Genomic DNA, 12,138 nt, shown 5'->3' with positions numbered 1-12,138 from the left:
GAATTGAGCCTCTGAATTGGGAGCAAAGTTTGCATCTTGAGGTTTATTCCTCCAATTTCTCCCGGCATCATACCCATCAGTTACTATGTGATGTAGGTAGTCATGCTTTCAAGCGAGGGACTGAACTGCCAGAGGGGATTTTGTGATGCGAACAGAGGCAGAGGCTATTTAAATATTTGGAAACTTCCCTCCTGAGACCTACACTCGGGAAACACTATTTCTGCTTTCAAGTGCTCTGTGCCATCATTAACGCCTCCTAATACTTTGAAGCCCAGACTAATCATCATTCTTCTCTGTGCTCATGTGGGACCTTCAGAGGCGAAAACTGCTTTTGGGGGAGGAGATCCTGATGGTTTGAGATGGTTCTGTTAGTTGGGGCTTGATGATAAAATGGATGAAGCTATGGACTGGGTCCTCCGTGAACGCGTTAGTGTCGCACTGGCTTAGGGGACCTGGCCTCATCCAGGCCCACCATTTTCCCCCAAACTTTTCTCTGGTCTCAAGGGGGGAAAAGCAGGGGACTGTGGTGGCTGTCTCAGGAGCCCTCTGCACCTCTCTGTGCATGCCTGAAAACCATCTCAAAGCATGTGTGCAACAGTGAGATCTAATACGTAAGACACCACATCATTCTTGTGACATCACGCACCTTAGTTCAACAAACACCTGCTGAATAATAATTATGGGACCAGAGATGGGTTAATAGCTGACAGTATAAATGATGGAAGTAACAGTCTCTACAGAGGGTTAGAATTATATTTGTATTGTTTTATTTCCTAAACTGGACAGTAGGTCCTTAAGCCTTTTCCTTTCCTATCCTTACATTATTTCCTAACAACAAAAACATTAACTGACAGGAGACAACCTAGGCTCTGCCTTTCACGAATCTGCAATGCTGTTTCAGCACAGTGGTGGGGTATGCAGCCATGGAAAGCTACAGAGACGTGGAGGGTATTTCTCACTGCCAAGGATGATAATGGATCAGTGACAATTTCCTAGAGAGAGAGGACACTCAAGATAAGTCTCATAACGTGGGTAGAAGGGACTCCAGACAAAGGAGGAGGAGGGCATGGAGTTCAAGAGGAATATGATGAGTAATGATGTCAGGGAACAACAGTGCAGTGTATTATCTCAGGGAGTTAGGAAGTAGATCACAGAGTAGGTCAAAGGCAGGGTCTTCTTCTTCTTTTTTTTTTTTTTTCTTTTTTAATCTGTAGAAAAAGGGGCTTGGGTCTTCTCCTGCATTCAGTTAGAAAAACCAATGAAGAAATTCTATTTTATAAAGACCCTTTGGAAGCAGCGAGGAGGATGGATGGGGGTGGGGTATTGCCTAGGATATGGGGATGAGTTAAGAAGTGCCTGTATGTGTTGAATCAACCGATGAAAAGACCGGTGGTAGCTATGATAGAGAAGATTTAGATTCAGAAATGGTTCGGGGATAAAATTGGTGGTGGCTGATTATCTCTTAGATAGAGGAGATGAGGGAGAAGTCAGCAATGTAGGCAAATGCGCGGACATCGTCTTAACAACTTGCATAGAAATTTAGCACCACGTGAAGGAAAGGAAAGGCTGACAACTCAAGCATGTTTTTGCATCACCCTTTGGCATTTCTGCTTGGCAGCTGGAGAGCCAACCAGGTGCTGGTTTGAGGACACAACTTGTAGATAAAGCCACGGAGACCACAAAGTACGCTCAGAATATCTGATGCATGCTCAAGGGAGCCTCCTTTGCCTCCCAGTCTATCTCTTCTCCTTCCAGGGAAATTGGGCCAGATCTCTGCATATGTAAAGCAGAGATGGCCCACCAGGAAACCTAGTTCTGGGAAAAGCATAATCTAATGCCAAGCCTGTTACAAATATTTCCAGACTCCAGATTCTTTTTTTTTAAGTTTACTTATTTTGAGAGAGAGCGAGCGACACAGTGTGTATGTGGGGGGGGGGGTGGGTGGAGCAGAGAGAAAGGGAGAGAGAGAATCCCAGGCAGGTTCTGCCCTGTCAGCATGGAGCCCAATGTGGGGCTTGAATTCATGAACCGTGAAATCATGACCTGAACTAAAGTCAGATGCTTCACCAACTGAGCCACCCAGGCGCCCCTAGACTCCAGATTCTTATGTGATGGGTGGAGACCATTAATATACCAATCCTGGATCTAATCATTGAGATCCTGGAAGGCGAGGTGATCTTTTCTTGTTCTATATATGAACAGGAGATGTGGCCCTAATTTAAAAGGACAGTCTGGTTCAGAGATGGAGAGGCACAGTACTTTATAACAAGGGGGACCCAATTTCATAAACTATTTCAATAGGCCACATAGAGTGTATGATGCTCACGTTTAGGCACAGTGCCTACTGACTGGAACATGTGAGCTTAATAAGTGGTTCTGAATATGAGTACATGGAAAGTGAACTAGTCTGGACCGGGGAAGAGAAATCTTAAATGTGGAGTGAACAATTAGGCCTTTTGAAAAGCAGGAGGAAAATCCCAACACGAGATCCCCATGTAAAATAAAGCGTGAAACCTGGCAGAATTAAGAAAGGCAGAGACACCACACCCAGAGCAGACTATGTCCTCTTAGCAGGGACTGCGATAAAATGCACTTTCTGGAATACAGGGAAGTTGGAGGAAGATGTGTTATACCAGAAAGCCAGGAAATGATTCTATTTCCCCCCTCTAGGTTAGGATGAGGCCTTGCTGGTTCTGAGTTTTGTCCAAGAACCAAGACGGTACACATTTTGTAAGTATTTCTTAAGTACCTGGGTTTGATGACCAGTGTCTACTCTTTAGGAATTATTATAACAGGGCAGTAAGAGCATAGCAAAATTTGGGCTTTCCAGATTCACCAAGGATCAATGTTTCATGTGTAGTTTCATGATGCCAGCAGCTGCATGATGCCCAGGAAGGACCCTGGCAGCCAAGGGAAATGACTCAAAGGTACTCCTCCTTTGCTCCTGATATATACGGCCACCATGTTTTTTTTTTATACAATTATGTAACTTTTGCTAATTAAACTAGGAACTATATTTAATTTTTAAACTTTGTGTGTAGGATTTCTTCCTGTCAATCTGTAACCCAACTGAGACACAGCTGGGATAATGATAGGTTCTGAAATGGTTGGTTGGTGTCAGGAGTGGGATGCAAGAACTGAATTACTATTATGGTTTGATTCTGGAAATGGCATCAGAAAATCAAGGGATCAAACAATGAGCTAAAGTAGTGTGGGAAGAGGGGCGCCTGGGTGGCTCAGCTGGTTAGTGTCTGACTCTTGATTTTAGCTCAGGTCAAGATCTCACGGTCGTAGATTGAGCCCTGCATTGGGCTCCATGCTGAGCATGGAGCCCGCTCAAGATCCTCTCTCTCTAGCTCATGTGTGTTCTCTCTCTCTCTCTCTCTCTCAAAAAAAAAAAAAATATGTGGGAAGAAGCCAGATAGCCTATGGCGTGAGATTAGTAGGTCATTGAGAAAGGTGTTTTTGGGGAGGGTTGAATCAGTGTAATACATTCCACTGTACCTTTATATCTCTAAACTAACAGGACTTGTGGATAACTATGGAGGGAGGAGTTCATGGCAAGGTAGCCTGACATAGTGTTATAGTTTGCACTGTGTTATCCCAGAGTGGAGTGATTGCACAACCCCACAAAATTCAAACATGAAGGGGATGGGGAGGTTCTGAGGAATTCCCGAAGCCCTCTGTGGACTGGCAGTCAATTAATTTCTAGCAATTATTTAGTTGACAGGGAAAATTAGAACTGAGATAGCCTCTTGTTCTCCCTGTCAAAGTGGTTAAGAAGAAAGGGAGGAATATTAGAAAAGCATTACTTTTAATTGCATCTCTTTTTAACACGTGTATGCAAGTCTGATTTTTGTACAGAAGCCTTAAAAGAGAAATGTGAGCTTGAAACTTCATGGCTTTGGAGCAAGCTGATTGCATTATGCTTTCAGTGGGCAGGGCTTCAGAAATTCATTTCAACTTGGAAAAGAAACAGTTGCCTTCCAAATGAAAAATTAAAAATACTTAATTGAGAAACAAAATTTCAACTGGTAAAAGCATATCAATTTCTGTGTCTCGGACATTATTTTAGGAGAAGGTGACCTGGCTGGATGGGGCCAACTGCGATACAGGGTGAGGCTGGCAACGTGCCTGGTATCTCCAGAGCTGTAAGTTTTTGGAAGCACAATTTCACCTTCTTTGAAATTAGACTTCAGCGTGCAGGGTGGGAGAGCCACTGGACACACTCTCGTTATTTAGTAAAATAATAAAAGGTGAGGCAATGTTGTAGGTGGAATAGTGTCGTAGAAGATGGTGGCTCTAAGAATGGGGAGAGCGGACGGGAGGAGAAAAGGAATAAGTAAGGCAAACTCCTGCATATGAAGGTAACTTTATGGTAGAAATCTGTGTGAGGCTTAGAGCTGGCACAGTAAGGAGGCTGGGACTCCGTTCCTCATCAGAAACAATCCAAAGGTTGCTCACAGAGTCTGCTAGAGCATGATGGGGACCAGGGACCAGTGGTTCTTCAGGGGTGATGGCAAAATGGCGTGGGATAGAAGCATACAAAATTTGAAGCGGACAATGATCCTGAAGCAGTGAAGTTCCTAGGGACTGCATAGCAGAAGACACCTTGAAATAAATTACGTATGACATGGGATAGACTATGGAGAAATATGCTGTGATCGTGGTTCTTGGATTTCATAAACTAAAGAGTATTTAGTCAGAGAGCCAGGGGTTGGACTGTGGATACATGGGCTTTCTGAAATGCTGAAAAGCTAGAGGCAGTAATTTTGTTCTGGAACATCTGTGCATTGACTTTGTTTTCTTAACCCAGATGAAGAGGTAGTTTTGCAGATGCTGAATATGGCTTAAGAGCCAGCAAAGCATATTCTATGTTTAATTAATATAAATGCAAAAATATACACCTCCAATTTCTGTAAATGCATAATTTAAGTAATATATTGTCTTACATTCTTGGGTATATACATTTATATATATCTTGCATTATGTTTATATACATGCATGTGTGTGTGTATAATTTTTTTTAACCCAGAATGGTTCACATAATTCCTGAATTCCTGAGTAAATAAGGACAGTAAAGTATCAGAATCAAACTTTCCACTGAAGTCCTCTCTTGCACTGATGGTGTCACAGGACAGTGGACAGCGTCTGTCAAGTTTTTGGGAAACCAAGGAAACCAGCTTAGAGATATCCCCCCCCTTTTTTTTAAAGGAAATTCTGTTTTTTTAAGTTAATTTATTTTTTTTTGAGAGAGACAGAGACAGTGTGAGTGGGGACGGGGCAGAGAGAGAGAGAGAAGGAGAGAATCCCAAGCAGGCTCCGTGCTGCTGGCACAGAGCCTGATGGGGGCTCGAACTCACAAAACTGTGAGATCATGACCAGGGCTGAAGCCAAGAGTCTGACACTTAACTGACTGAGCCACACAGGTGCCCCCATTTTAGGGATATCCTACATCTATTGTTGCTTCTACTTTGCCTAAGGTTCTGAATCCTCAATTAAATTGGCAAACGAATCTTGCCCTATTGCGTAAGTTTTGCATGTGCAAATTCTGTGTCTCTTCTGGCCAATGCCTAACCTACTTGAAATATTGCACACATTCTATCTAGTTTCTCTCTTGAATACGGGAAGAGAATAGCACCTTCCCGCTGGGCTCAGGAGATCGGCAGACCCTTAACATGTTCTTTTCCCAATAATCAGATCTAGTTCCAATAAAAGCCCCAAGATTATTGCCTGTTTTGCAATGGAAGGAGCCAGGATACCAGGCACAGCACTAGCTCTAAGGACCTTAATGAACCAGTCCTCTTCTAGTTTCTTCCTTATTTCTATGACCTAGCTCTCCGGACCTTGGGCCACCTTGGGGTGACTCTGACACCAGGGGGAATTTAGCAGAGACACTCAAGAGAAAAGGGTTTCTTACCAGATGCCAAGAGATCATTGATGAGCACAAGGAACTTCTCATCAGCCACTTGGGCATCGGTCATGAGAAACACCGTGCTGAGACCCTTCACCCCAGCTTTCAGGCACAAACTGGCCAGGTCCATCTGTGGAAACAATCAATATTAGAGATCTCTGGGAAGACGGCCTTACTGAAAGAGGTCTCCAAGCCACTCGTTAGGAATGAGACCATTTCCTTATCTACTTTAATGGGAGATAAAGTGAAGCAGCAATGGAAAGTAGGAAGGAGTGCCATCTTGTCCTGAAAATAAGGAAAGTACGCCTCATTCCCTGCCTCAATCCCAATAGAGATGGATGAGTAAAATTAAATAACGATGATCTTCAATTCTACAACCATTGTGGCTCCTATACTGGCCTCTGGGGCTCCTGCTTTGTGCAAAGAGCTAACAGCTTTCCAAAGGGACAGAGATGGTTCCTGTTCACCTGTTACTCATATCATCATGCAAGTGAATGACCTTCCCCAGGAGGCAAGCAACTGCTCTTGGCCTGGACAGAGGAGTCATGTGCTTGGGGGATACCGACCTGGGTGATGAATACATCTTATGCCAGCAGTGTCTTGTGTCCTCATGACTTGCTCCAGCAAAAGCCTTACGTTGGAATAAAATATACTGGGGACCACACACACACACACACACACACACACACACACACAATCATCTTGTAGGAAATTACATCCAGTCAAAACTACAGGTAGATGAAGTTTTGGGCTAGGATGCCAAGCCCTGAATTTTTCCAGCTTAGTCAATCTCGGTTCCTTCTCTGTATCCCTCTCGCAAAGCTCGGTGCCAGTCTCTGATCTTGCTCTTCTCCCTTGCCCCACTCAAAGCTCCTTTTCTAAGAGCCTCGTGCATTTCTTTACAGCAGAGCGAGCACCTTTGTGTCCTATATATAATCCCCCTTTAAAGTTAGTGAACTTCCTTGAATATCGACTGCTCTCAACCGTGTGCGTTGACGGAATGAGCTAAGACAAGGCTTCTCAACTCTCACTGGAGCCATCTGGGGGAGGCTTTCGGAAGTCCTGACACTCAGGCCATTCCCTGGACTAGTTACGCGGAAATTTCTGGAGGGTGGGGTGCAGGTACCAGCATGATTTGAAGGGGATTCCAGGATGCCGTCGAGGTAGAGAACGGCTGTCTTAGATCATCCTGTGAACATGTGTTTCTCATATGCACTAACTTATTCACTTTTTTGGGGGGCACCGCTGAAGACTGGTCTCACGTGACCATGGTCTATGACCTCAGATCCAGCCAGTCATGGAGACGCTGAACTGCGGCTCCAGAGTCAACAGCGGGTGCCACTGGCGGAGAGATCTGAAGGCAGGTGGGTAGGTCTGGCCCCACGCTGGCGGGAACTCTCCCAGGGACAGTAAGGGCAGCATCCTGGTGGAAATTACATCAGGACTCCCAATCCCGCCTCTACTGTAACCATGCACAAAAGGGAGGGGGCTGGGCAAAGTGACCTCTGAAGGCTGGATAAATGCCTTTCCCCACTTTCCAGAGCTTGCATTGTGGCTGCTAAGTGCTTACTGTCGGGACCAGGAAATGTCACTGAAGCTCCTGGTAGCTGGAGGTTACAGGAACTGTCCTTTAAAATATGGCTGTCTTACAGAACTTGGGCAGACTGTCGGAATTCCTTCAAAGCCTGCCACAGGGGCTAGTGAGCCGTGCGCTAAACGTCACATAGATGTGCCCCTGCTCCGGTGAGAACTGAGGTTCCAGGGACCGAGCTGAAGCAGCTGAGGTCTGCAGACCTGAGCCCAATGAGAAAAGAGCCCCTCATGTCCCTAGCCCTGAACCCAAGAAGCGAATGGCCAAGAACCTTACGGGGAGGGTCTAAGCGAGGCGCGTGAAGAGCTAGGAAGGGGGACAGGAAGCTGTGGGTGGCTGCAGGGGGACTGTCACTCACCTTGAAGTCCGCGATCTGGTAGCCTCTCCACGGCGTGATCTGGAACACGTCCATGGAGCTGATGAAAGCCGCAAGCCTGGTCAGACACTGCTTGCCGCTCCCACCCACGCCGACCAGCAGAGCGTTTCCACGCGGGGACTCCAGGATGCGGCTGATGTGGCAGCTGCGGAGAAGGAGCAGAGGTCCACGGCTCTGATCAGACCCCTCCCGCGAGGAGCACGCACCGCGCCGGAACCTTCCTAGGAGGCACACTGTGAGCGGAGCTGCAGGAAGCGTGAGTTACACGGTCCCCGCATCAGGTCTCACCTTCTTGCCTGGATGGATGGAGGTTGTCAACGGCTTTGCTTTAAGCCAAACCCTCTGTGACCAGGTGGCAGTGGAGGAATAGCTCACGCCAGCCAGGCAGGATGGGAGGGGACCCCAACTCACGCTCCGTCCCCTCCCCAGCCTGGCCTGACTGCCACACCTCCATGGCACTTTGCCTCACCTGCCTGTGCTTTCAGGCAGGAGGAGGGGGCAGGGAAAAGAGAAAAGAAGAAAAAACATTCAGGGGAGGCTAGAGGACAAGCGGGAACAGAATTGTTTGCTCCTCTTAAGAAAGAAGGAGCAACGGGGTGCCCGGGCGGCTCAGTCGGTTCAGCGTCCGACTTCTGCTCAGGTCATGATCTCACGGGTTGTGGGTGCAAGCCCCACGTCGGGCTCTGTGCTGACAGCTTGGAGCCTGGAGTCTGCTTTGGATTCAGTGTCTCTCTCCCTCTGTCCCCACCCCGCTTGTACTCTCTCTCTCAAAAATAAATAGACATTACAAAATAAAAAAATTTGTTAAAAAGGAGGAGCAAAATTGAAGTCGGCAGAATGACGGGGAGCCCTAGGCATGGATGCTCTTGCAATGAGTGCTCGGAGATTCTTGGGGCACAAGACACCCACTTCCTTGGCTTCTGGATTCTTCCCCTTGCAGCGACACTCACCTCTCTCAGTAACCATATTCCCACCCAGCAATGGCGAAACATTCCCAGGCCCTGGGCTCAGACTACGTTCTGCAGAGGACCCTCCTCTGCCTGCCCCACAAGCCTTCCTCAAATGCTCTCCTTCCTTCAGGCCATCCACAGACCCTCTTCCACATTCTCCGTTCCCCTCAGCACTGTGTACTTACCTTATGCAAGGGACCTACACCCTTTATAACAATAGTTCCCATTCCCTTCCTTGTCTTTGTATTTATTTATTTATTTTTTGAGAGAGCGAGAGTGAGTGACAGCGTGGACACAAGCAAGGGAGGGGCAGAGAGAGAAGGAGAGAGAGAATCTCAAGCAGGGTCCGCACCATCTGCCCAGAGCCCGAGGCCGGGCTCGAACTCATAAACGGGGAGGTCATGCCCTGAGCTGAAACCAAGAGCAGGACGCATAACCGACGGAGCCATCCGGTTGCCCCCCTTGCTTTCCTCATCTTAAAAACAATAACTATTCATTGTGAAAAATGCATAAAATACAGAAAAAAGCTACAACTTACTAGATAGCAATAAACACCATTGACATTAACTGTATGCCCTTCTGGACATTTTTCTAGGGTCTGTATGTTTATAAGTATATATTTATGCGTATATACACCCATTACCTGTGGAAGTTCAATATGTGTATCTATCCTGTTTTCAAAACTGGGCTCACGTCATACACTAAACAGTGTTTTGAGACCACTTTTCCATTTAGTGATGTTCTGTGATTATTTCCCTATGCTGCTGAGTAATCATTAAACCGTGCTTTTTTTTTTTTTTTTTTTAAGTTTATTTATTTCGAGGGAAACAGAGACGGCACAAGTTGGGGAGGGGCAGAGAGAGAGGGAAAGAGAGAGAATCCCAAGCAGGCTTTGTGCAGCCAGATCATGACCTGAGCCGAAACCAAGAGTTGGACGTTTAACAGACTGAGCCACCCAGGCACCCCACTAGGCCATGCTTTTAATGGTAGGACAATATTCCAATGCATAGAATAAATTCCTTGTCTGCAATAGACTACTACTGGATATTTAGATTGTTTCCAACATTTTCAAGCCATAAATAATGCTGTTTAAGTTATTTTAGTTTCTACCTCTTGTCATGCCCACAGGACGGGCTCCTAAAAGCAAAGCTGCCAAGGGGCACCTGGGTGGCTCAGTCAGTTAAGTGTCCGACTCTTGGTTTTAGCGCAGGTCATGATCTCACCCTTTGTGGGCTCGAGCCCCATATCAGGCACTGTGATGACAGTGTGGAGCCTGCTTGGAATTCTCTCTCTCCCTCTCTCTCTCTCTGCCCCTCTCCTGCTCACTCTCTCTGTTTTTCAAAAATAAAGAAATAAGCTTAAAAAAAGGTAACACTGCCAAGTCAAACAGTAAGGCGATTTTCACGACCTTTGATACGTAGTGAAAAACTGCCCGCCCCAGAATGGGGGCAACAATTTGCGGTCGACTTAGGTACAGCCGATGGATCAAAATGTGGATCTCTTATTTCAAAAGGTGAGCCTATGTTAGATCGTGTGAGTTGAATTAGAATATGTTAAAAATTTGGGGAAAACGTAACACAGTGACCAAGGCATAGTGGAGAAACGGGTAAAATAAGGAGGATGAGACAACAGGTGTTGGGGACCTCGGAACTGAAGGGGTACACAGAACAAGACCTCAGGTGGAGTCTGACCAAACACAGCAGAGTGGACATCTGAGATTGAACAGCACAGGCTATAAGCCTGTGTCTCTACCTTGTGTTCACGATATTACAGTGACAAATCCTGTATTCACATTAAGTAATGGTAATCAGGGGTGGGGAGGCCCAAGGGTAGCTAAGCTCCATTTGGAAAAAAGGCTGGGGCACGGGGAGAGTTCTGGGGCTGGATGTGTCAACAAACTATGAGCATATATGAGGTTAAACCTTCTGTGGCTTGATTTTCTTACTATTGCAAAATTTCTGGCACATACTGATGACTGGGTCATAATCAGCGTCGATAACCTAAATGTCTCTGGGTGTTCATTGCCTCCTGTCTCCTGTGGGATGTGTTTGCTACTGAGAAGGAAACCCTAGCAGGGCTGCAGGTCAGTCAACAATGCCCACCTATCAGCCGATAGGAGAGTCTGGCCCCCATTCTTGTGGACACGGGGACTTATATACATATTTTAAAATCTCTGCCGGTTGCGTGGTTGAAAATATTAATTTTTATTTCTTCATTATTTAGGGAACTGAACATCTTTCTTATCATTATATAGTTTTTCTTTTACAAATTTCCTTTTCATGTCCATTGCCCCCCCCCCCTTTTTTTTCTTTTTCTTTAATCTCTACCATCAACACGGGGCTCAAACTCACAACCCTGAGATCAAGTGTTGCACACTCCTCCGACTGAGCCAGCCAAGTACTCCAAGTTCCCACTTCTTAATTGAAGTGTTCTAGATTTGTAAGACCCCCTTAGGTATGTATGTCCTGAAATATCCCTCCAATTTGTCGCTTTTACCTTTTGGTCTTAATGTATTTTTTGATGTGTGGAAAATCCTAGCTTTCTGGTCTTAAAATTATAAGTCACTGAGTTTTATAGTTAAAATTGATTCCCCTAAGAATTTAGGAATTATTTACTGACCTATCCTTAGTTCTTTTATGATTTTGCTTTTCCCCTTTAGAATTCTTTAATTGTGATACTTATACTCTCCCTTGTATCAGATGGCTTTTCACTTCTCTGGCTCCCTTATTAAGTCCTAGTTTCGAGGCCCTGGAAGAATGTGCATGTATAACTCGTCTTGTATCCTCTATAATGCTAGCACATTGAAGGCATTTAATAAATTTTAGTTAAACTCAAATAGCACAACAAATACCTTCCAGTCAGCATCACATCTGGGGGGATGTGAGGTGCAAGGAGTCACCTGCTTTGTGACTATATTAGAGGGCGCCTGGCTGCAATGATGAAAGGAGAAGCATATCCAGGCCCTCTATTTGGAGAAGAAGTTCACCTGGGTTCTCTGGGCCGCCCAACACCCCCTCTAGGCTGGAAGGCCTGACCTCAGCTTTGCATGGTCCCTGCTATTCAATATCTAAATGGGAAATGCATCATTAGTGCTGAAGTTTCCGGAGAAGAATGGTTGAGTCTGCAACTGTCAGCATTAGACTCCAGCTGGGGATTCATTAACAACCTCTGACGAGGGCAAAGGACTCTGCACTCAAATTACAAAATTTAAAAAAGAGGATCAATATTCTGAAGGACTCCTGGGCAAGCAAACCAGCGGAGTCTAAGTTAAGCCCATTACTGAATTTCTGTGAGATTAAAGACAAAA

At 45.7% G+C, this 12,138-nt stretch overlaps 1 protein-coding gene across 1 annotated transcript in view; it reads right to left on the bottom strand.

Annotated features, from left to right (window-relative positions):
* Positions 1–12,138, bottom strand: part of DNAH9 (dynein axonemal heavy chain 9) — a 334,173-nt gene that overhangs the window by 126,341 nt on the left and 195,694 nt on the right. The window contains exons 44-45 of the mRNA XM_027047332.2: positions 7,864–8,026; positions 5,921–6,044 (exon numbers count right to left, since the gene is read on the bottom strand). Coding sequence (XP_026903133.2) covers positions 5,921–6,044; positions 7,864–8,026 — 287 coding nt within the window. The remainder of the gene's footprint in view (positions 1–5,920; positions 6,045–7,863; positions 8,027–12,138) is intronic.

Source organism: Acinonyx jubatus, chromosome E1 (assembly GCF_027475565.1).
Source record: "Acinonyx jubatus isolate Ajub_Pintada_27869175 chromosome E1, VMU_Ajub_asm_v1.0, whole genome shotgun sequence".
In the NCBI taxonomy this organism is placed as follows: Eukaryota; Metazoa; Chordata; class Mammalia; order Carnivora; family Felidae; genus Acinonyx; species Acinonyx jubatus.
This window is presented reverse-complemented; position numbering and strand designations above follow the sequence as displayed.